The sequence below is a fragment of the Lynx canadensis genome, chromosome C1 (genome assembly GCF_007474595.2).
Source record: "Lynx canadensis isolate LIC74 chromosome C1, mLynCan4.pri.v2, whole genome shotgun sequence".
NCBI lineage: Eukaryota > Metazoa > Chordata > Mammalia > Carnivora > Felidae > Lynx > Lynx canadensis.
Window position 1 is genome coordinate 51,707,598 of NC_044310.1, and position 23,408 is coordinate 51,731,005.

At 38.5% G+C, this 23,408-nt stretch overlaps 1 protein-coding gene across 5 annotated transcripts in view; it reads left to right on the forward strand.

Moving 5' to 3' along the window:
- Positions 1–468: 468 nt before the first annotated feature.
- The window catches only part of ALG6 (ALG6 alpha-1,3-glucosyltransferase), a 66,594-nt gene continuing 43,654 nt past the window's right edge, over positions 469–23,408 (forward strand). The window contains exons 1-4 of one of the 5 annotated variants that reach the window (XM_030324690.1): positions 469–565; positions 1,436–1,575; positions 5,492–5,761; positions 20,250–20,334. In XM_030324690.1, the coding sequence (XP_030180550.1) occupies positions 5,680–5,761; positions 20,250–20,334 (167 nt within the window). In that variant the 5' untranslated portion in view covers positions 469–565; positions 1,436–1,575; positions 5,492–5,679. Of the gene's footprint in view, positions 566–650; positions 1,576–5,491; positions 5,762–20,249; positions 20,335–23,408 lie in introns of those variants that run through there. The other 4 variants (XM_030324691.1, XM_030324693.1, XM_030324692.1 and 1 more) reach the window with 4 other exon arrangements.

Here is a 23,408-nt window from a genome sequence, read left to right on the forward strand (position 1 = left end):
GCGCTGTTTCTTTGTATAGCCCACAGGCTCTAGAAAATGGGTAGACGTTTAATGTTTCTTACACGGAGTAACCTACCAGCTTAATACATTCTTCATCAGGGGCATGTAGCTTGAAAGTGAAGCAGGTTGGCTTTCTGACTCCTTGAGGGCACAGGCACAGAGAAAGACCCACTGCCCGGTGGTGAGGACTAGCCAAGGGCTCTTCACTCTGTGGAGGGAGCCAGGACGCGCCCCTGACAGGAATCTGTGGACTAAGCAGCCGCTCGGGCCTTGGCCACCAGCCCGGGAAAGAAGAGCAAGGGGCTTTCCACCTGCCCTAAGCCTAACCCGGGGCCGGGAGGCCTCTCAGGTTCCGCCATCCGGTGCCCCGCCTCCTAAGCCGGCCACCTCCTCTCCGCGCCTTTTCCCCGCCCCTCCCCTCACGCTCGACGGGCTCGCCCCCGCGCCCGGCGCGCGCGTTCGCGGAGGCGGAAGACCGGAGAGGCGCTCTGCCGTGGGTGCGAGCGCGCAGGCGCCTCCTTGGGATAGCTGCGGGCGCGAATCCTAATGTTCTACGGGCTGCGGGGTAAGAGTCCGGGACCCTAGGGTGTCTGGGCTGCTGGGTCAATGTGGGGAGGGGCGGGGGACTCGCGCAGCGCTGCGATCCGGTCGGCTGCTGGCAGCCCGGATCCCCAGCCTGGCTCCCGGTCCAGCCCCACTCAGAGGGGAGGCTGGCGAGGCCTCCCTACCTCAGCCTGCAGGCTCGCTTGGAAGTCGGGTGACTGGACGTGGGGATGGTGGTGGGACCCCTTGACTGCAGCGGCCTCGGCGCCCTTGTTCCTGTGCTCTTGAGGGTCTGGACCGCTGGAGAAAGGGAGGAGAAACGTTAGGACGGTCCCTTTCGCCAGACGTGCTCTTCTGGGATAGGCTTACACCCTAGGTGTTGTGTCCACCTTGGGGGAAGGACCTTTCAGAAAAAAAGGAACAAATTCGGCCCTGGGGTGTGAACGACTGAGGTTTTTGCTTGTTTTTATTTTTGGTCGAAATGTACTCTGAGGAAAGTAGGACGGACACTTCTCTGCCACCTGCGTGAAAACTTGGCGTGTGGATGGGTTAAACAGTTAACTGTACTTTGCTTTGCAGAGCCCTTTTTACTGTAAAGGAGAAGAGATCCGTTAAAAGTGTCATAATGTTTTTAGGCACAAAGGACTCAGTAAAAATGGTACCTCCCCTCTTCATACACAGGAAGATCTCCATTCAGCAAATGTTTTATGAGTACTTGCTTTTTGCCAACATTGTTCTAAGTGCAGGGAACAGAGCCAACAGCTAAGAAAAGAAGATCTTTGCTTGCAGGGAGCTTATGTTCTGGTTGTCAAATAAATGTAATTTCCTCTTATGTTTTTTTTTTACTGGAATGTAACATATGTACCATAAAATACTCTACACCAATCGTAAGTTGTAACTTGCTGATTATGGTAAAGAAAATGCATCTTTTAGCCACCACTCGAATCAAGAAGCAGAACATTCACAGCTTCTTCTGAGAAGACCTCCCTGGAAGACCTCTCCCAATCACCATCCTCTCTTTTCTCCGTAAAGGTAACCTCTTTAATGATTTCTAATACCATAGATTAGTTTTGTTATGAGCCTTTCAAATGGAACCATATTATATGTACTCTTTAGTATGGAGCTTTTTTTTTTTTTTTTTTTAAGATTTTATTTGTAAGTAATCTATACACCAAGTGTGGGCTTGAACTCACAATTCCGAGATCAAGAGTCACAAACTCCACCAGCTGAGCCAGCCTGGTGTCCCTAAGATCTAGCTTTTTTTACCCATTATGTTTGTGAGATTATTCTATGTTGTGTTAAGAATACAACTTCTGAGGGGCGCCTAGGTGGCGCAGTCGGTTAAGCGTCCGACTTCAGCCAGGTCACGATCTCGCGGTCCGTGAGTTCGAGCCCTGCGTCGGGCTCTGGGCTGATGGCTCAGAGCCTGGAGCCTGTTTCCGATTCTGTGTCTCCCTCTCTCTCTGCGCCTCCCCTGTTCATGCTCTGTCTCTCTCTGTCCCAAAAATAAATAAACGTTGAAAAAAAAAAAAAGAATACAACTTCTGATAGTGAAAAGAATTAGGAAGAAAATTAAAGAAGGTAATTGTACAAACAGTAAGAGGTGGAAACTTTAGTAAGGTGGTCAAGGATGAGCTTTCCCAGGGGATGACTTGAGACACTATGAATGACAAAAGGTTAGCCAGTGAGCTGGGTAAAAGCGTTCCACGCAGAGGAGAGGAACAGAGGGTAATAAATGAAACTGACAGGTTTTAGGAAGAGAGGGAAGATCTTGTAGGAAAGTGGGAGGAGATGAAATCTGAGAGGCAGGCAGGGGTCAGATGATAGAGGGTCTTATGTCTGGAGTATTTGCATTTTGTTCTAAGTGTAAAAAGATGTGCGGAAAAGATGTTTTTGATGCCCTTTAGTTTTAGCATGGGCCATTTGTGAAGGATCGGAAGTCCTGTCCATTTTATTCATCAAAGAAACCCCACAAAACTGGGTAACTGTTGGGAATTAGGGGAAACATTAACATGTTGGGAGACCAGATCTTTTGTATTGTCAGGATTTATATTAATTCAGACACATAATATGTTTCCAAAATCTATTTAATATACGCTTTAGAAATTAGTCATCTATTCTACACTCTAAAAATATTCTTTCAAGTAGTTGTTCAGCTTCTGTTAGAACCTGTTAAAGAGGAACTCCCTTTTTAAGAAGCAAATCATTTCATTTTTGAACAGCTTTAATCTTTAGAAAAGCTTTCCTAATACACACACACACACACACACACACACACACTTTATTTATTTATTTTTACTTAAACCACTTATGGGCTGCCTGGCTGCCTGGCTCCCTTGGAAGAGCACGTGACTCTTGATTTCAGGGTTGTGAATTCGAGCCTCACATCGGGTGTAGAGATTACTAAAAACAATAAGTAAATTTAAACTAGTTAAATTTTTTACTTTTGTTTTTTATTTTTATTTGTTTTTGAATTTTTTACTTTGAAATCAAAATACCTGTAACACTGATTCTGAGTCCCTACAAAACTGACAGTTATCACCTATTACTTGTTGTCTCCCTTTTAGTACTCAAGCAGTTGATTTTTGTACATTTGTTTTTTCACATTTAAGTTCAGGGCTTTGAATTTATTTGAATTTATTCCTGTCATGATCTTTGGAGTTAGAGTTAGTCCATCATAGATGTTCATATTTTCTTGGATGTGATTCTTTCATCCATCAGTTCTCCCTTCCACCACTCTGCTCTTGGCAGACTTGATGAGCATCATATTAGTTAAGCATTATATTCTTTTTAAGTTCATTAAGATTATTTAGTGTTATTGGCAGTCTTATTTTTTGTTATTTAAGGTTCCTGGGGAAGTTCTTACATAGGATTTTCTGGAATTGTGGATAATTGACTTAACTTGGTCATACTAGTGATTTAAATTTCCTAGATGCAGTATTAGTTAAGCTATATTTTTATTTTATTTTTATTTTTTATTTTTTAAAAATGTTTATGTATTTTTTTGAGAGAGAGAGAGACAGAGGGTGAGCGGGAGAGGAGCAGAGAGAGAGGAAGACACAGAATCCTAAGCAGGCTCCAGACTCTGAGCCTGCAGCACAGAGCCTGATGCGGGGCTTGAACTCACAAACTGAGATCATGACCTGAGCCGAAGTCAGACGCTTAACTGACTGAGTCACCCAGGCACCCCAATTTTTAAGTTTACTTATTTATTTTTGAGAGAGAGCAAGCCAGAGAGATAGAATACGAGTGAGGGGGTGAGCGCAGTGCAAAGAGAGGGAGAGAGAGAATTCCAAGCAGGCTCGTGCTGTCTGCATAGAGCCTGATATGGGATTCGGAAGTCACAAACCATGAGATCATGATCTGAGCCAAAATCAAGAGTGGGATGCTTACCCAACTGAGCCACCCAGGCACCCCAGTTAAGCTGTAGTTTTAAATTGAGGAATTAACATTTGTAAAATCAATTTTAAACATGATATCTTGGTAAAGTAAATTGTTGTATTGCAGTTCTGGAATGTATAGTGCAGCATATTGATAAAAAGGGCTTTTTGTGTTGGTCTAAAAAAGAATTTGGGGGCATCTGGGTGGCTCAGTCAATTAAGCATCCGTTTCTTGGTTTTGGCTTGGGTCGTGTTCTCATGGTTCATGGGTTCAAGCCCTACGGTGCGCTCTCAGCTGACAGTGCAGTGCCTGCTTAGGATTCTCTCTTTCCCTCTCTGCCTCTCTCCTACCTCTCAAAATAAATAAATAAACTTAAAAATTTTTTGAATAGTTTATAATGGCCTGTAACTTGTGTGAAATCCAGAGTCAACATTGGAAAGTGATTGAATTTTAATTTTTCTGCTTGCTTTGCTTCTGTGATAGAAGTTCTAGTCAACAGTAAAACAATTAAAAATGAATGCAGTAGGAGGGAGGAAAGAGAAAGGAAATTTATATAATCCAAATTTGAATAATATATTTCCATAGCCTTATTTACCACTTTGAGTCATTCTTCCTGATTGAGCTAGACTTCATTAGTTCTAGAGTTGACTTTGCTATATTTAAATAAGAGAATAACTTTTGTCACTATATTGCATATCTGAAACTGATATAACACTGTATATTAACTCCACTGGAATTAAAATAAAAAACTTAATAAAAAAATAAATAAAACTAATGTTTTATTACATTCTTAATTTTTTTCCCCCCCAGTGGGTGGAATGTGCCAATTTTCCCCTAGTTTTTTCAGTTGACTTACTGTATTTTTCTGGTTATATTTAAAGTATATCCTGTGGTTAAAATGGCCCATGATTTTTCAAAGCTTTTTTTACTTTTAAACCATCCAACCCAAGGAGAAAACTGAAGGGGGAAAAAAAACATGGAAATGGTTAATTGCATTTTACTGCTTTTGTATTTTCTTTTAAGAGTTGGGGTTATTATATATTCTTGTAAAGGTTCATTCTTTAAGGTAGAAAAATGGTGTGGTTAGTGAATGTATAGTTTGGAAGAAAAGAAGTGAAAATCAAACTACATGAATTACTTTAGTGGAACATTTTCTCAAACTAAGTAGAAAGATAAAATTTCTCTCTCTCTCTGTACCAAAAATAAAACATCCCTAAATTTACTTTTGTAGTCTTATTTTTACCTGTAGATAAACATGCTTTGGATGGAATTGACTCTTCCACTCTCTTGTTTTTCTTCACTCAGAAATATTCCCTCATAAGAACAGATCCTTACCATATCTTTAGATTTATTAAGTCCCATTTAACAGGGAGAGCTACCTTTTGAGGTGTATTTTCCAACTAGAAGACTAGGAAATAAGGAACTTTAAAACTACCCACTTTCCTCCTTGCCCCCACCTCCAATTCTGTGTGTTTCTACTTGGTTTAATGGATTTTTTGTTAGACTATGCTCAGCTAAATCTTGGTCTCTCTCTCTCTCTCTCTCTCTCTCTCTTTTTTTCTTCTAGGCTACTTCATAGACATAAAGATCAATATTTAACTGGAAAGGAAGCATCACTTAAAATTCTCTCAAACTCCTAATTCCAGGGAATTGATAACATTTCTCTGATGAAGAAAAGAAGTGCTACTGACTGCGTGTTAAAAGTATTCTGGCACTGGTCCTGTTTTTTCCCCTCCCTAGATTTGAAGAAAAATTATGGAGAAATGGCACTTGATGACAATTGTGGTCTTAATAGGACTAACAGTACGGTGGACAGTTTCTCTTAATTCTTATTCAGGTAACACATTTTTACTGTTTAAAAGATGGGTAAATATTCCTTGACTAGTTTCTTCTTCATCTTCATCTTCATCTTTGTTTGGTAATAGTTTATAGTTACCTGATTGGGACAGAGAAGAATTTGAGGCTTTATTGGTATGGTCAAGAAAATACATTTAAACATTAAATTCTAATATAAAGAATATGTATAAGAGCTTAATAGAAGCATAGGCTTTGTGACATGGGAAAAAAATGTATTCTAATGAGGAAGATGACAAGTTGAGAAATAATTACATATTAGGTATCGAAGAGAGAACTGAGCTAAGTACATCAGGGTGGGAATGGAATCAAAGGAGGCTTTTTTTTTTGTTTAGGGTAGAGAAGCCATGTTGCTAGACTGAAGGGAAGAGATCAGTGGAGAATAAAGATTGGGAATGATGTGAGAGAAAGAGAGGGAGGAGAATTGCTGGTGTGTGGTCCTGGATAGGGAATAAGATTTGACTTAACCCTGTGAGTATTTATTTAGCACTGCTCATGTTCCAGGCACTGTGCTAGATGCTAGAAATACAAGGTGAATATCCAGTACTGAAGGGGGTCCGTATTTTAGTAGGTAAGCAGTCATGGTACCATGTGTTAATTATGACTAGAAGTATTTGTGAGGTACAAAGGTAACAGAGAAGTGCCTGATGACGGTGCATTAGTGAAGACTTTTCAGAGAAGATGTTTGAGTTGAAGGTTTGAAAGATGACTTGGAATTTGCTAGGCAAATGAAATGGGGAACATGTGCAAAAACATGGTAGAATGAGAGCATGGTTTTAAGTAGTCAGTATTGGAGTAGCATCAGAAGAAGGAACAAAAAGGATGGGGAGGGAATGGCTCGAGATTAAGCTATGCAATTAGGTTGGCAAATTACTTGTATTTTAGAGAAATAGCTTTCATTGTAATGAAAAAGGATTGTAGGAAGCAGGTTGGAGGTAAAGAGACAAATGACACAATCATAATAATAGAAGTATGAGCTACTATTTTTTAAGTATTTACCATATGCTAGACACTGAGTATTTTGTTGTGCTTACCACAACCACTGAAGATAAGTAGTAGTACCTGTAATTTACAAATGGAAAATGTGACAACTGATAAATGACAATGGGGATTCAAATATATTTGTATTTTATTCCAAAATCAATATATGACACTGCTCTGTGGCTTCTGAGAAAGAAGTCCTGAAGTAAGCCTGTTAAAAAGATGCATAAATGAATTTGAGGAATATTGAAATAAAATCACTTGGATGCAGCAGTAGACTTGGGTTCAAATCTTAGATCTTCCACCCTCACCTGTTAGTGCCTGATCCTGGGGAAGTTACTTAATCTCCATGAACCTCTTACAAAGGTACCTCTACTATAAAGTGGGAATATTAATATGTATTTTAACAAGATTGTGGGGATTACTTGAGATACTATGCATGAAATGTATTTTCTTTTTTAATAGTGTAGGAATATAATCAGCATATTGATGGTTCACAACTATTATCTTGTTTGATCCTTACATTAGATCATTTAACCCCAGAATGTTTATTGTCTGCTGTGCAGCAAAAATATGTCTTACTGGTGATCACGTCTTTAGGTCTGACTTTTAGGGTGACAAGAATAATAAATGGTATCTTCCTATGATACTGTGATTTATAAAAAAAAATATATGTTTGGTCTTTGTCCTTCTGGCACAGAGCCCCTAAAAATCCCTTGGAATTTTCTAAGTGAAAGTGAAAAATTGTCTTTTGTTATGGTAATGTTGACTTTTGGACCCACCTAAGGATGGAGGCTGGTTTCCAGGAAAACCAAATCTTATGATTAGAGGGTGGGAACTTTCAGTCTCACCCTCTGATTTCCAGGGAGGGGAGAGGGGCTTGAATCAGTCACCAATAATAAAGCTTTCATAACCCAAAAGGAGGATGGCGTTTGGAGAGCTTCCAGGTTGATGAGCACATGGAGATTCAGGGGGAACAGAAGCTCAGCACCTTTGCCCACACCTTGCTCTATGCATCTCTTCCATCTGCTGTTTTGAGTTATATCCGTTTATAATAAACTGGTAATCTAGTAACTAAATGTTTCTCTGAGTTCTGAGAGATGCTCTAGCAAATTAATTGGACCAAAGGAGGAGGTTGTGGGAGCATCTGATATATATAGCCAGTCTGTCAGAAGCTCAAGTAATAGCCTAGACTTGTGATTGGCATCCAGAGTTGGAGGGGCTCGTTGGAACCTCCAGTCTATAGCTAGTGTGTCAGAATCTGGGCTGGTGACTGGCATCAGACGTGGAGGGAGGGGGCAGGCTTACAGTACTGAACCCATAACCTGTGGAATCTGATGCTATCTCTGTAGATTGTGTCAGAATTGAGTTGAATTGTAGGACATGGAGTTGGTGTCTGAGAATTGCTTGTTGGATGTGTGGGGCAACCCCCTGTAACCCACATTGTAACTGGGTCCCTGAATCACCCTATCACTTCCCTAGAGAAGTTCGTAGTCAAGTGGGCAGGGTGGACTTGAAAATACGTTCTACGTTAAAATAAACAAGGTAGACTGGGAACACAGGAGACTTGTAATTCAGACAAGAAAGGCTTAGAGTATAACGTTAAGGATAACAAACATTAAATTTGTTCTGAAAGCGAGGGAAGGATTTACTAGGCAGAAAAGGAATCCTTTTTTCTTGGTTAGAACCAAAATAGGCAGGTCCTATTTCGTTCAGTTTCTCTGTAAGCTTAACACTCAACCTGAGATTTTGCAAATAAAGTGTAAGAGATGAACCAGAAAACATTTGTGCCAGTTCCTAGAGCAAATTTTATCTTGGTCATGCTTTCTAAGCTTTTTTTTTTTTTTTTCCAACGTTTATTTATTTTTGGGACAGAGAGAGACAGAGCATGAACGGGGGAGGGGCAGAGAGAGAGGGAGACACAGAATCGGAAACAGGCTCCAGGCTCTGAGCCATCAGCCCAGAGCCTGACACGGGGCTCGAACTCCCGGACCGCGAGATCGTGACCTGGCTGAAGTCGGATGTTTAACCGACTGTGCCACCCAGGCGCCCCTCTAAGCTTTTTTAGTATTGAGGCAGTTCCCTAGTGGGAGGGTCCCTATTACCCTATATACTTCACAAGTTTTGAATTTTTGTCAGTCCAGAGTGTGTGAAATGATATTTTGTTGTGGCTTTAATTTGAATTTCCTTCATTACTAAAAGATTGAGCATATTTTCATGTTTACTGGCCATTTATATTTCCTTTTCTGGGATACTTGCTGTGCCATTTGTACATTTCTATTAGATTTTTTTTTCTAACATAGTCTGTATTTTTTTGTTTTGTTTTTTCTCATGAATTCTATATTCTGGAAGCTAACTTTTGTATAACTTATAAATATCTTTTCCAAGTTTATGGATTATCTTTTCACATCTTAAGGTGTCTTGATGAACAGGATAAAATAATGGAATTAATCTTTTTCCTTTATGATTTGTGCTTTTTGTATCTTTAAGAAACCCTTCCCTACTCCAGTGACAAAGGTATTTTCCTAAAATTTTCTTCTAAAAGTTTTAAGATTTGTCTTTTCTATTTAAGTCCTTATCTCCTGAAAATTGAATTTTGTGTATAACATGTCATCTAAGGATTTATTTTTAATTTTTTTTCACATTGATAATTAGTTGTTTTAACCCATTTATTGAGAAGTGTATTCTTCCCCACTAATCTGCATTACCAGCTCTATCTCAGGTTTTTATATATGCATGGGTCTGTTTCTGACTCTTCATTCTGATAAATTGGTCCAGTACCGCAGTGTTTTATTACTATAATTTTACAGTACATCTTGATATATTATGAGTCAAATTCTCCCACCTGATAGTTCAACTTCAGGAGGGTCTTAGCTATTGTGGGCTTTGCTTTTTCATATTGCAGTAGGCAGAATTTTGAAAACGGCCTCCCAAAGATGTCCTGCCCCATTCCCCAGAACTATGAAAATGAGATCCCGCTTTTTTTGCTCAGTATATCTTTTTCTCTCCTTTTTTTTTTTTTTCAGTATATCTTTTTCTACCCTTTTACCCTTCACCTCTAAATCCCTGTGATTTAGACTTGACTAACCAGTTCCCCTCCTTAATTCCACTTTCTCTTGCTAGTTTGCAAGTTGTACTTTTATTTTGTTCTTTCAAGGTGTGGTGTGGAGATTTTCACATATATATTTAACTTAAGAAAGTCTAAAATTAAATTTTTTTTAATGTTTATTTATTTTGAGAGAGAGCTAGAGAGTGAGCAGGGGAGGGACAGAGAGAGAGGGGGACAGAATCTCAAGCAGGCTCCACACCATCAGCATGAAGCTTGATTGGGGGCTTGAACCCATGGACCATGAGATCATAACCTAAGCTGAAATCAAGAGTTGGGTGCTTAACTGACTGAGCCATCCAGGTACCCCAACAAAGTTTAAAATTAATATATTTATGTCTTTCTGAGCAAGGTAAGGACCACAAAATGCTTTTTTTTAATGCTTTTATTTATTTTTGAGAGAGAGAGAGAGAGAGATCCCTGGTGGGCACCTGCGAGTGTGGGGGAGGGACAGAGAGAGGGAGAAACAGAATCTGAAGCAGGCTCCAAGGCTCCAAGCTGTAAGCACAGAGCCCGACGCAGGCTCAAACTCATGAACCATGAGATCATGTCCTGAACCAAAGTTGGACACTTAACCAACTGAGCCATTGAGGCACCCCAAGGACCATAAAATGCTTCAACTCTAGTTACAAGTCCACCCCACCATTAAAATGTTATTATTGCCTAGAATTTTAGACATTAATTACTGTTAGCTTCTGTAACAATTCATATTTATTTATGTTTACCCTCTATGTTTATCATTTTCTGTGCTCACCCTTTTTACAATTGCATCTTCTTTTGAGATAATTTTCTTTCTTTTTGAAGTACATCTTTGGGAGATTTTTAAAATTAAATTTTTTTTTTAATGTTTATTTTTTGAGAGGGAGAGAGAGAGAGAGAGAGAGCAAGTGCATGCATGAGCTGGGGAGGGGCAGAGAGAGAAAGAGACAGGATTCGGAACAGGCTCTGCACTGACAGCAGAGAGCTTGATGCGGGGCCTAAACCCACAAACCATGAGATCATGACCTGAGCTGAACTCAGATGCTTAACCAACTAAGCCACTCAGGTGCCCCAGAGATTTTAGTTTTTAAGCAATCTCTACACTCAGTGTGGGGCTTGAACTCACAACCCTGAAGTCGAGAGTCAGTGCTCCACCAACTGAGCCAGACAGGCATCCCCTAAGAAAATTTCTTTTAACTAGGCTCAATGCACCAGTGTAGGGCTTGAACTCACAACCCTGAGATCGAGTCACATGCTCTACCCATTCAGCTAACCAACCAGGCCCCCTGGAAGGTATTTTTCTTTTTTTTTTAAAGTAAGAGCTTGTTGGCTTTTTATCTGAAAATGCCTGTATTTTGCACCCTAACATTTTATTCTGGGTATGGAATTCTGCATTGGCAATTATTTTCTCATAATATTTTGAAAATCTCATTCGGGGCGCCTGGGTGGCCCAGTTGGTTAAGCATCCGACTTCGGCTCAGGTCATGATCTCGCGGTCCGTGAGTTCGAGCCCCGTGTCAGGCTCTGTGCTGACAGCTCAGAGCCTGGAGCCTGTTTCAGATTCTGTGTCTCCCTCTCTCTCTGACCCTCCCCCGTTCATGCTGTCTCTCCCTGTCTCAAAAAAAATAAACAAACATTAAAAAAAAATTAAAATCTCATTCATTGTCTTTTAGTTTCTATTGCTATGTTCAGATATCAGCTGTCATTTCAGTTGTTATTATCTTCGTAGGTAATTTGTCTTTTCTGTCACTGAAATTTCACTATGGTGTATCTAAGTGTGAATATTAAAAACTTTATCCTCAGGATTTTCTGGGATTTCTGACTCTAATGAATGGTAACCTTCTGTTTCTTCTCATTCCATTTTCTCCTTGTAAAACTCTAGTTAGATATATTAGATCTTTGGTTATTTATTTATTTAAATGTTTATTTATTTGAGAGAGAGAATGAGAATGAGCAGGGGAGGGGCAGAGAGGGAGACACAATCTGAAGCAGGCTCCAGCCTCTGAGCTGTCGGCACAGAGCCTGACATGGGGCTTGAACTCAGACCTTGAGATCATGACCTGGATCAAAGTTGTATGCTTAACCAACTGAGCCACCCAGCCACCCCTGCTCTTTGGTCTTTTATTAATTCACCACATATGTGTAGGGCACTTGTGCCAAAGCAGGTAAGATAGCAGAAAATAAAACAGACAACAATCTCTTTGTCTCATCGAGTTTATATTTTCAGTTCTCTCTTCAAATATTGCATCTCCCTCATTTCTGTTTTCCCTGTGCAACTCTTTTTTCTTAATGTTTATTTTTTAAATGTTTATTGATTTATTTTGACAGAGAACACGAGCAAGGGAGGGGCAGAGAGAGAGGGAGAGAGAATCCCAAGCAGGCTCTGTGCTGACAGCCCCCTACGCAGGACTTGATCCCATGAACTGTGAGATCATGACCTGAGCCAAAATCAAGAGTTTGGATGCTTAACTGACTGAGTGACCCAGGCGCCCCACTTGTGCAACTCTTATTAGATATGTTGGAGTCCTTCATCCTATCCTCTATGTCTCATAATCTCCTATATTTTTCATATCATGGTTTCATCCTATTGCTTTTTTAATAATCATCAGATCTGTCTTCCTGTTCATTACTTTCCTTTTTAATTGTGTTTAATCTATTTTAACTATCCACTGAGTTTTATAATTTTAATAATTGTTTTATTTCCTAAAGTTCTACTTGTTTCCTTTTCTTTTTAATTAATTAATTAATTTTTTACATTTATTTATTTTTGAGAGACAGGCAGAGCACAAGTAGGGGAGGGGCAGAGAGAGAATGAGACACAGAATCTGAAGCAGGTTCCTGGCTCTGAGCTGTCAGCACAGAGCCTGAACCCGGGCTGAAACTCACAAACCATGAGATCATGACCTGAGTCAGACCCTTAACTGACTGAGCCACCCAGGTGGCCCTATTTGTTTCCTTTTCAAATCATCTTCGTCATTTCTGATTATCTCTTTTTCCTTCAGCATATTCTAGTGTCTTCTTTTATATCTTTAAACATAGTAGCCATACTTATTTTATATTCCCTATCAGAAAATTCTAGTATCTGCAGTCTTATTTCCTGGTTTGTTGTTTTTGTAGAGTCTAGCTCATGGTATTTTGTTTCTTTGTGAGTTTAGTGATTTTTTAAAAAATTGTGAGCTCATGTTACCTCGAACTTTTATCTGTGAGAATTCTTTGAGGCCCGGGTTCACTATGTATTTTTCCACAGAGGATTTATGTTGCCTCTTGCTAGGCACTTTGCGCACTATTAACAAAAGTTAAACCAAATTCTCCATCTTAAGGTTTCTTTGGCTCTATACTTGGTGTGAATTCAGGCCTCACACTGGGTGAATGCAGGATAATGTTATTTTCAGGAGACTTTTTTCTTGTACTATAGGAGCCAAGGCAGAGGTAAATACTATCTTCACCATTTTTCACAAAGCATTTTTTTTTTAATATCCTTGTAGATGGTTCTCTGACATTGAAGGTTTTACCTGTTCAAGTACTAGGCTTTGCCTCCTTAATTCATTGCTTAGAGCTTCTCGGTAGCCAGGCTATAGGCCATAAAAGATCATTGGATAGCCTCAGGACAAATGTTTACTTGTCTGGATCTTATACTTTTTTTGTTGTTTCCGCCCCCTGAGGAATTCTCTTGTTTTGATGTTAATTCAGCCATACCCCACCCTGTATTGGAAGTGTTTTCCTTATCTTCTAAGTCTGCCTGGTTGCTGGAAACTGGTCTCATCTGCATTTTTAAAAGCTCCACAAGCTGCTCTGATCTTTATAAAATGTTGATACAGATGATGGTTAAAGCCACAGGGTTGGGAGTATTTATACTGCAAGAAAAAAACACATTTAACCACTGATCTCCTTCACAGAGAAGGGGAATGATTAAAGGAGGTTGAGAAGAAACCATGAGGGAGGATTAGAGTCTGGAAGCCAGGAAATCAGAGAATTATAAGAAGTAAAGACTGGCCTTCAGTGTCAAGTTCTAGACATGTCAAGTAGGGTGAAAATTAAAAATAGACAAAAGATCTCTAGGAGGCCAATGTGAGCCTTCTTATTGTCAGACTATAATAAATTGAGGGCTAAATGGTAGTTACCAAGTGGACATAATGGATTTTAGGAAGTTTGTGAATGGAAGGAGGGAGCTAGAATGGGGTAAGGAGGTCAGAGGAAAAGCCCAGTTAAAAGTTGTTATGTAAAATATATAGTTTATGTTACCTTTGCTTTCAGCCCATAACTGGCACATGGGACGGTCATCTCCTTTTCTTCCTTCAGCACTATTTTATTCCTGATCATTATTTAGTTTGTAATCCTAATTATAATTTTCCTTTAGTCTTCTGATTTTGACAGATATATTATTTTCTTTGAACTTTTCTTGTTGAGGTAAAGTTGAAAAAACTAAGGGTATAGAGTAGAATAATTTAAGAAATCACACTATTTCAGTATTACTGGCATATATAATCAGATGCTTAATGGGAATTGAATAGAGGACATCAAGCATATATAATACTTTTCTATCTTTGTGACTTACATACATTATTTATTCTAACATTTCTCTCCTAAACTCTGACCTTACTCAGTTACTCCCCTTATCTGAAAAACAGGACTCTTGGGGCACCGGGGTGACTCAGTCGGTTAAGCATCTGACTCTGTTTCAGCTCAGGTCATTATCTCATGGTTTTGTGAGTTCAAGCACCGCCTCAGGCTCTGTGCTGGCAATGAGGAGCCTGCTTGGGATTCATATTCTCTCTCTCTCTCTCTCTCTCTCTCTCTCCCTCTCTCCCTCTCTCCCCCACTCCCTCCTTCCCTCAATCCCCCCCCCCCCCCCCGCTCTCCCTCTCTCTCTCTGCCCCTCCTCTACTCATGCTGTCTCTGTCTCACTCAAAAATAAATAAATAAAAAAAAACACCAGGACTCCTGCTTATTTTAAACTTTGCTTTAATTAATTAATTAAATTTTTTTAATGTTTATTTATTTTTGAGACAGGGAAAGACAGAGCATGAACGGGGGAGGGTCAGAGAGAGAGGGAGACAGAATCTGAAACAGGCTCCAGGCTCTGAGCTGTCAGCACAGAGCCCGACGCGGGGCTCGAACTCACGGACCGCGAGATCATGACCTGAGCTGAAGTCGGATGCTTAACCGACTGAGCCACCCAGGCGCCCCAATTAATTAAATTTTTAAGTAGGCTCCACTCTCAGAGTGGAGCCCAGTGTGGTGTTCGAACTCACAACCCTGAGATCAAGACCTGAGCTGAGATCAAGAGTTGGACACTTAACTGACTGAGCCACCCAGGTGCCCCTAAACTTCACTCTTAAATAGGCCCATAAGAAAGTCAGCATAATAAAATTACTTTTGGATTACTGTATAGGAAAAGTATTGTTATTGTACAGTAGTAGAATATTTGTAGGCTCTTTCTTAGGTGGTTGTATGTTTCTGTCATTTTTTAGATGAGAAGAATAAAATGCTAAGCACTAAGAAAAATTGTGATTTTGAGTTATTAACCCCATCATAAAGAATATAACATTTTTAGCACTCATGTGTGAAGAACTTTTATGTCATAGGAGGCTGGGAGAATTAAAGAATTAAGTATGACATCTGTGATTCTGCTAGGATTTTTTTCTCTCAATTAGAATACTTTTTTTGTTATCATAATTTCTTTTTAACATGCTTATTCTCGTTTGCATTTCATTTATCTTCTTTTAAGATTGTAATTAGGAAGCACTCAAGTAAGGAAGCTCAGGTTAGCTTGCTTAGTATTAGTCCATTGTTTCTCCTTTGGAAATGCATATATTGTATAGCCAAACTACTTATGTGTATTGTAATTTAAATTTTTCTAGAATGTGTACTTACATATTTACATTATACTCCTTACTTGAGTGCTGCTTATGTAGTTAGTTTTTACAGACCTAGAAATAATGAGTAAAGATTTTTTAAAAAAGATTTTATTTTTATGTAATCTCTGTACCCAACGTGGGGCTTGAATTTACCTTGAAATCAAGAGTTGCATGCTCTACTGACTGAGCCAGCCAGGCACCCCAAAATATTGAATAAATCTTGCCTTGTTACTTTTGAACAAGCTTTGGGGAGGAAGCAAATTCTTTTTATTTATTTATTTATTTTTGTTTAAAGTTTATGTTTTAGTACTCTGCACCCATTGTGGGACTAGAACTTATGATCCTGAGATCAAGTGTTGCATGCATCACTGACTGAACCAGCCAGGAGCCTGGGGAGGAAACAAATTCTGATGTTAGTGTGTTTCTTATTTCTTGTAGAGATTCACAGTTCCTCTGTACTTGGTCCAAACTGTTACTGATGTTTTTTGAGCAAATAGCAACACTTGAACGAAGGAAAGTTATTTTATTCTAATACCCCTTTTCCCCTAAGTTGTATTGGTTATTTAGGAGGAATAGGCCATTGAGAATCTTTTTTTTTCTTTTTTTTCCCCCAACATATCAATCATTGTTAAAGTATGAGCGTGCTCTATTTAACTGGTTAGCTTCTCTCAACTTCCCCATTGCTATATATAATGTTTCTTGTTACTCACCAAGAACGTATCAAAAGAGGATTTTGTTCTGGAAAATTTTAGCCAAATTCTTTTCTCTTAGAATGTTTAAAATTTAAATGTAAAGGCAGTTAGAATGTATTGTTATCAAAGAAACTACTTTTAAAATTATAACATAATTCTGAATAGTTCAATAATTTATAAAATGAACATTTAAGTGGTGTTTAAGCCCATTTCCCTGAGAACAAGACAAAACTGAAACTCTGTAGATACGTATTAGTGTGTTTTCTTTATGTAATTCTGATTCTCCTGTAAATGAATTTGTAGAATTAATCACTGTGGAAGGAATCCTTTTTGTCCTTCCCAGGTGAAGCTCCCATAGGTACAGTTGGGTTGTCCTTCTGGGTTGCTTTAAGGGCACTTTAGCAGTTTTAAAAACTTAAGTACTAATTTCATAGCCAGTGTCAGCTGGATTTATTGAAGTAGGTCAGACTCTGGATAGAAACTTGTTTCTCAACCCTAAAGAGAGTCATTATCCATTCTTCTATTTGTTAGAGAATGGTAATAAATTCTTCCACATTGACCACAAGTCTAGAGCAATTTCAGAAAATCTAGATAGTTGGATTTTTTCAGGTATAGAAAATTACCTAAGATCCTCTCTGACTTTTATTATCCCCATGGAGCTAAACAAAAAATAAAGGCAAATAAACGAAAAATAGAAATCAGTTCCAACCCCCCCTCTCCCCCAAAAGAAGCCATAGACCTTGGTTGTATTCTTTAAAATAGAAACAAACAGGGGCACTTGGGTGGCTCAGTCAGTTAAGCATCTGACTTCAGCTCAGGTCATGATCTCACGGTTTGTGGGTTCTAGCCCTGCATCGGGCTCTGTGCTGACGGCTTGGAGCCTGGAGCCTGCTTTGGATTCTGTGTCTTCCTTGATCTCTGTCCCTCCCCTCCTTATTCTCTTTCTCTCTCTCTCTCTCTCTCTCTGTCTCCTAAAAATGAATAAATATTAAAAAAGAAATGAAACACATGCATTTCTATCCTGTAAAATAGACATACAAAAATTGCAATTAATTCATTGGGGATATATTTTTCCTTTTTAAAAAAAAATTACAGGTCAATTTAATTAAGTTTTTTTTTAAGTTTATTTAGGTTGAAAGAGCGAGCACAAGTGGGGGAGGGGCAGAGAGAGAATCCCAAGCAGGCTGCATTTCCTCAGCGTGGAGCCCAACCCAGGGCTTGAACTTATGAACCATGAGATGATGACCTGAACCAAAATCAAAAGTCTGACACTTAGTCACCCAGGTGTCCTGATTAAATACATTTTTAATGAAAGTATGCACTATATGCTTAGCAATATGTTTCCTTTGAACTCTGGAAAATCACATTCTCTTGTGTTCATAGAAACGAAAATTCTTACTTGGGTAGCAGTTAGGAAATTGTATAGTCATGTGACAAAATATGTGATACTGAAAATACATTACAAGAAGTCAATAATCAGTGAACAATGTGTGTGTGTGTGTGTGTTTTTAATTTATTTAGAGAGAGAGAGTGAGTACAGGAGGGGCAGGGAGAGGGAGAGAGACAATCCCAAGCAGGCTCTGTGCTGTCCTCCACATGGGGCTTGAATTTACAAACCGTGAGATCATGACTTGAGTCGAAACCAAGAGTCAGACGCTTAATATGCTGAGCCACCCAGGCGCTTCATTGAACAATGTGTTTTTAATTTATAAGGGAAGGTTTCATGAAGGATTTGGAATTTGAGATGGTTCTTGGAAGTTGGATATGAGTTGTTGTAAGGGATATATAAATAGGGTGTAAGTAGCATGAACAGAGGCTTGGAATTTCAAAGTGTCAGACAATAACTTAAAAATGTTTTGGGCAAGAACCAATAGATGGGCACTGTGTTAAAATAGTTGGCATAATTACTTGGTTTGCCATCACAGATGGCACAGTTGCACATCTGGTTAAGTGGAAAATTGGACTCAAAATTTCAAATCTCTTCAACTTGAAGTCCTTGCTATATCACACAGGTTGTCTCAACATCTATGCTTCAACATCATTTATTGAGAATCTAGTAGGTGCCATTACATCTGAGAATACAAAAATGAACAAGATATGGTACTTTTTTTTGAGAGAGAGACAGGAGTGTGTGTGTGTGTGTGTGTACATATGTCTGTGTACTGTGGGTAATTCCTTGTGACAGTCACTCTTTATATATGCTTTGGAGATGTTAATCTGCTTTTCCCATGATTATCTCAACAGTGGGGTTATCTCCTTGGGTGGAGATGCTAGCCATTTAAGAATATTGGTATAGTATAGCCATTAAATGCACAAAACCCTATTTAACATAATTTCCAAAGCTGGAGAAAATGTGCTTTGGATTTGAGTGAACTTTAGTACATCATTCTCCAGTGTGAAATTAATTATTCCCGGTGGATTAATGAGTATATTTGATTGTATGTGATTTTCAATTGCAGATTTAAAAACCTATGACTCTAGGTGTCTGGGTTTCTGACAATTTTTTAGTCACCTGCTAGTTAAATAGTGGATGTTCACAATTTTCGAATGGAATTACCTTTATGTCATTTAACATGACTTAAGGTTAATAACCCACTCACACACGTTGCCAACAATATAAAACTGGATTATGGAGCCAGTTTGCCTGGGTTGAAATCCAGACCCTGCTACTTAATGCCTGGGTGACCATTGCCTCTCTTTTCACCTGTAAAGTAGGGATACTAATAATACTTCATTGTTGTATCTGGCACATATTAAGTGCTATCAATTGTTAAAGATCTATTATTCCGTATTTGCTATTTTGAAATAAAAAAAGCCGAAACTGATAGTTTTTATGTCACTTATTTGACAGCAAAGCCTGACCTAATTAATGTCTTTTTCTTTTTTTAAAATTTGTTTTAATGTTTATTCATTTCTGAGAGACAGAGAAAGAGTGTGAGCGGGGGAGGGGCAGAAAGAGGGGGACACAGAATCTGAAGCAGCTCCAGGCTCTGAGCTGTCAGCACAGACCCCGGATGAGGGACTGGAACTCATGAATGATGAGATCATGACCTGAGCCGAAGTCAGACGCTTAACCCTCTGAGCCACCCAGGTGCCTCTACTAATGTCTTTATAACATATAGTATGTTTTGGTTCTGTACTGAACCTTGTTATTTGTATTTAGTTTGCAAAAGCCCTTTGTAAAGTATAGATACTCATTTTTATTGTTTTATGATACTTAGTGGACAGTCTTTCTCGTGAAGTAAAAATAAACTTGGATATTTTAAAATTAGTATTATTAACTAATTAATGTTAATAATATCTTGTATTTATTGAATGTTTACTGTGTGCCACATCCTTTACTGGGTATTTTATATCATTATCTTACATATTCCGGTAGTTCTCCAGGTAGTTCTTGTTTTTAATGGGTTGAGGTTTAGGGAGGTTAAGTAATTTGTCCAAGATCACTCAGTCACTCTGTGTGCTAACAGTGATAGGATTCAGACCTCATCTCTGCTGTTTTTGGTAATGTCTGTGATTCTTTTCTTTAACCTACACTGCCTCTATAATTTAGAAAATTTTTGGTGTGACTGGGTGGCTCAGTCAGGTGTCCGACTCTTGATCTCAGCTCAGGTCATGATCTCACGGTTCGTGAGTCCAAGCCCCGCATTGGGCTCTGTGCTGACAGCATGGAGCCTGCTTAGGATACCCACTCTCTCTCTATTTCTCTGTTCCTCCTCGACTTATGCTCTCACTCTCTCTCTCAAAATAAATAAATAAGTTAAAAAAAATTTTTTTTAAATTTTTCATGAGGAAATAAAATCATTGATATATTAAAGTATATTGTTGTCTGGCTGTTTTTACCTTTCATATTAGGTGCTGGAAAACCCCCTATGTTTGGTGATTATGAAGCTCAGAGACACTGGCAAGAAATTACTTTTAATTTACCCATCAAACAATGGTATGGATAATTTTAACTTGATTTTATTGTTTATCATAGTTAATACAGATTATTTGAAGATACGTAGGAAAATGTATATAAAAGGAATATATATTCAAGGAAAATATGCTATTCCTCTTCAGCATACTCATTTTCCTGTATACTGATACCACTTATTACCTTGTATATTATAGGCTCATATTTAAAGTTTCATACTCCTGAAAGTTACCCATGTACTCAGTTAGCAGCTAAAATATGATGAGAACTTTGAGGAAAGAACACTGTATGCTTTAGAAGCTTCTCTGGACATAAACTAAAGAACCATCCTGGGCTAACGATATTTTTTCTGGTGGTTTCACAAACTGTCTTTGTTAGGAATGAATGAGATATGAAAGAGCTACTCCTTAGCGGTGAGGAGTGTAGGTGCTCAAATTAGACTGCCTGAGTTCAGATCCTTGTTCTATTGTCTACTAGCTGTAGCTGTGTGACCTTTGGCAAAATTACTTAACATTTCTGCCACGGTTTTTTCACTTGTAGAGTGGAAATGATAGAATACATATTTCACTGGGTTATTGTGAGTATTGAATAAAATAATACATGTAAAACACTTAGACTAGTGTTTGCAACAGATGAGCTCTCAGGAAACGTTAGCTGTGGTTATATCTTTACTGAAATTTGTGCCTGTGTCATCTTTATCAAATATATTCCAATAACAATTGATAACATTGCTTATTGATTTATTGGATGCCTAATAGATTATTTTATTAGACTGGCTGTACAAACTGTTTACATTGTTCTGTTGATTGCTTTGATCACTGCTTTTTTTTTTTCCTTATATACTGATACATTTATTCGAGTCTTTAGAATCCAAATGAACCATTTCATGTGATTTTATGTGAGGAAAGTATATGATACCTTTTTTTCCAGAGCTAAAATACATTTATTATTATTTTTAAATTAAAGTGTAATTGACATACAAAACCTGTTCCAGGTGTACATCATAGTGATTTGATATTTTTATACCTTACTCAGTGATCCCCATGATAAGTCTAATCACTTTCACCATACAAATTTATTACAATATTATTGACTATGTTCCCTGTGCTGTACATTACATCCCCATGACTTATTTTATAACTAGTTTGTACCTTTTAATCCCCTTCACCTATTTTGTCCACCTTCCAACCCCTTCCCACTCTGATAACCAACAGTTTCCTGTCCATATGACTCTGTTTATGTTTTATTTGCTCCTTTGTTTTCTAGATTGCATACATAAGTGAAATCATACAGTATTTGTCTTTCTCTGACTTTTTTCACTTAACAATACTTTCTAGGTCCATCCATGTTGTTGCAAATGGCAAGATTTTGTTCTTTTTTGTGGCTGAGTAATATTCCACTGCATATATTCAGTTGATCCTTGAACAACACAGGTTTGAACAAACTACAGAGGTCTACTTATATGTGGATTAAAAAAAATTTTTTTTAATGTTTATTTTTGAGAGAGAGAGCAAGAGAGAGAGAGCATGAGCAGGGAGGGACAGAGAGAGAGGGAGACACAGAATCTGAAGCAGGCTCCAGGCTCTGAGCTGTCAGCCCAGAGCCTGATGCAGGGCTCGAACTCACGGACCTTGAGATCGTGACATGAGCTGAAGTTGGATGCTTAACTGACTAAGCCACCCAGGTGCCCCAGGGATTTTTAAAATAAGTATAGTACAGTGCTATAAATATATTTTCTCTTCCTTATGATTTTAATAGCATTTCTTGCTAGCTTACTTATTGTAAGAATACAGTATGTAATATGTGTAATATACAAGATAAATGTTAATCAACTGTTATGTTATTGGTAAGGCTTTCAGTCAGCAGGCTATTGGTAGTTGAGTTTAGGAAATCAGAAGTTATACATGGATTTTCACTATGTTGGGGGTTTGGGGCAACTAACTTCTGCATTATTCAAGATTTATTTGTATATAACATTTTCTTTATCCATTGATCTAGCAATGGATACTTAGGTTATCTTGGCTATTGTAAATTATGCTATAATGAACATAGGGGTACATGTATCTTTTCAAATTGGTGTTTTCATTTTCTTTGGATAAATACCCAGGAGTGGAATTGCTAGATCATATGCTAGTACTATTTCTGATTTTTGAGGAACGTTTGTACTGTTTTCCATAGTGGTTGGACCAAGTTACATTCCCAGCAGTTCACGAGTTCCCTTTTCTCTACATCCTCTCCAACACTTGTTTCTTGTCTTTGTGATCTTAGCCAACCAATCTGACTGGTGTGAGAAGATGATACCTTATTGTGGTGTGGATTTGTATTTTTCTGATTATTAGTGATGTTGATTATCTTTTCATGTGACTGTTGGCTGTCTTTATGTCTTTGGAAAAATGGCTATTCAAGAATGTGCTCTGCCCATTTTTTAATTGGGTTGTTTGTTTTTTTTATTAAGTTTTGTAAGTTCTTTATGTATTTTGGACATTAACTACTTAGTGGATGTGTGATTTGCAAATACAGTAGGTTGCCTTTTTTTTTTTTAATTTTATTTTTAAGTAATCTTGCTATACCCAACATGGGGCCCAAACTCCCAACCCCAAGATAAAGAGTTGCACACCCTACCAATTGAGCCAGCCAGGTGCCTGCCTTTTTGTTTTGTTATTTTCCTTCACTGGAAAAGAACTGCTTTTTAGTTTGATGTAATCCCATTTTTTTTTTTTTTTTTAGCTTTTGTTGTCCTTGCCTTAAGATACTGTTCCAAAAATAATAGTGCTCAGACTGATGTCAAAGAACTTATGCTTATGTTTTCTTCTAGTAGTTTTATAGTTTTAGTTCTTTTTTTTAAATTTTTTTTAACGTTTATTTATTTTTGAGACAGAGACAGAGCATGAACGGGGGAGGGTCAGAGAGAGGGAGACACAGAATCTGAAACAGTCTCCAGGCCCTGAGCTGTCAGCACAGAGCCCGACGTGGGGCTCGAACTCACGGACCGCGAGATCATGACCTGAGCTGAAGTCGGCTGCTTAACCGACTGAGCCACCCAGGCGCCCCAGTATAGTTTTAGTTCTTATATTCAAGTCTTTAATCCATTCTAAAGT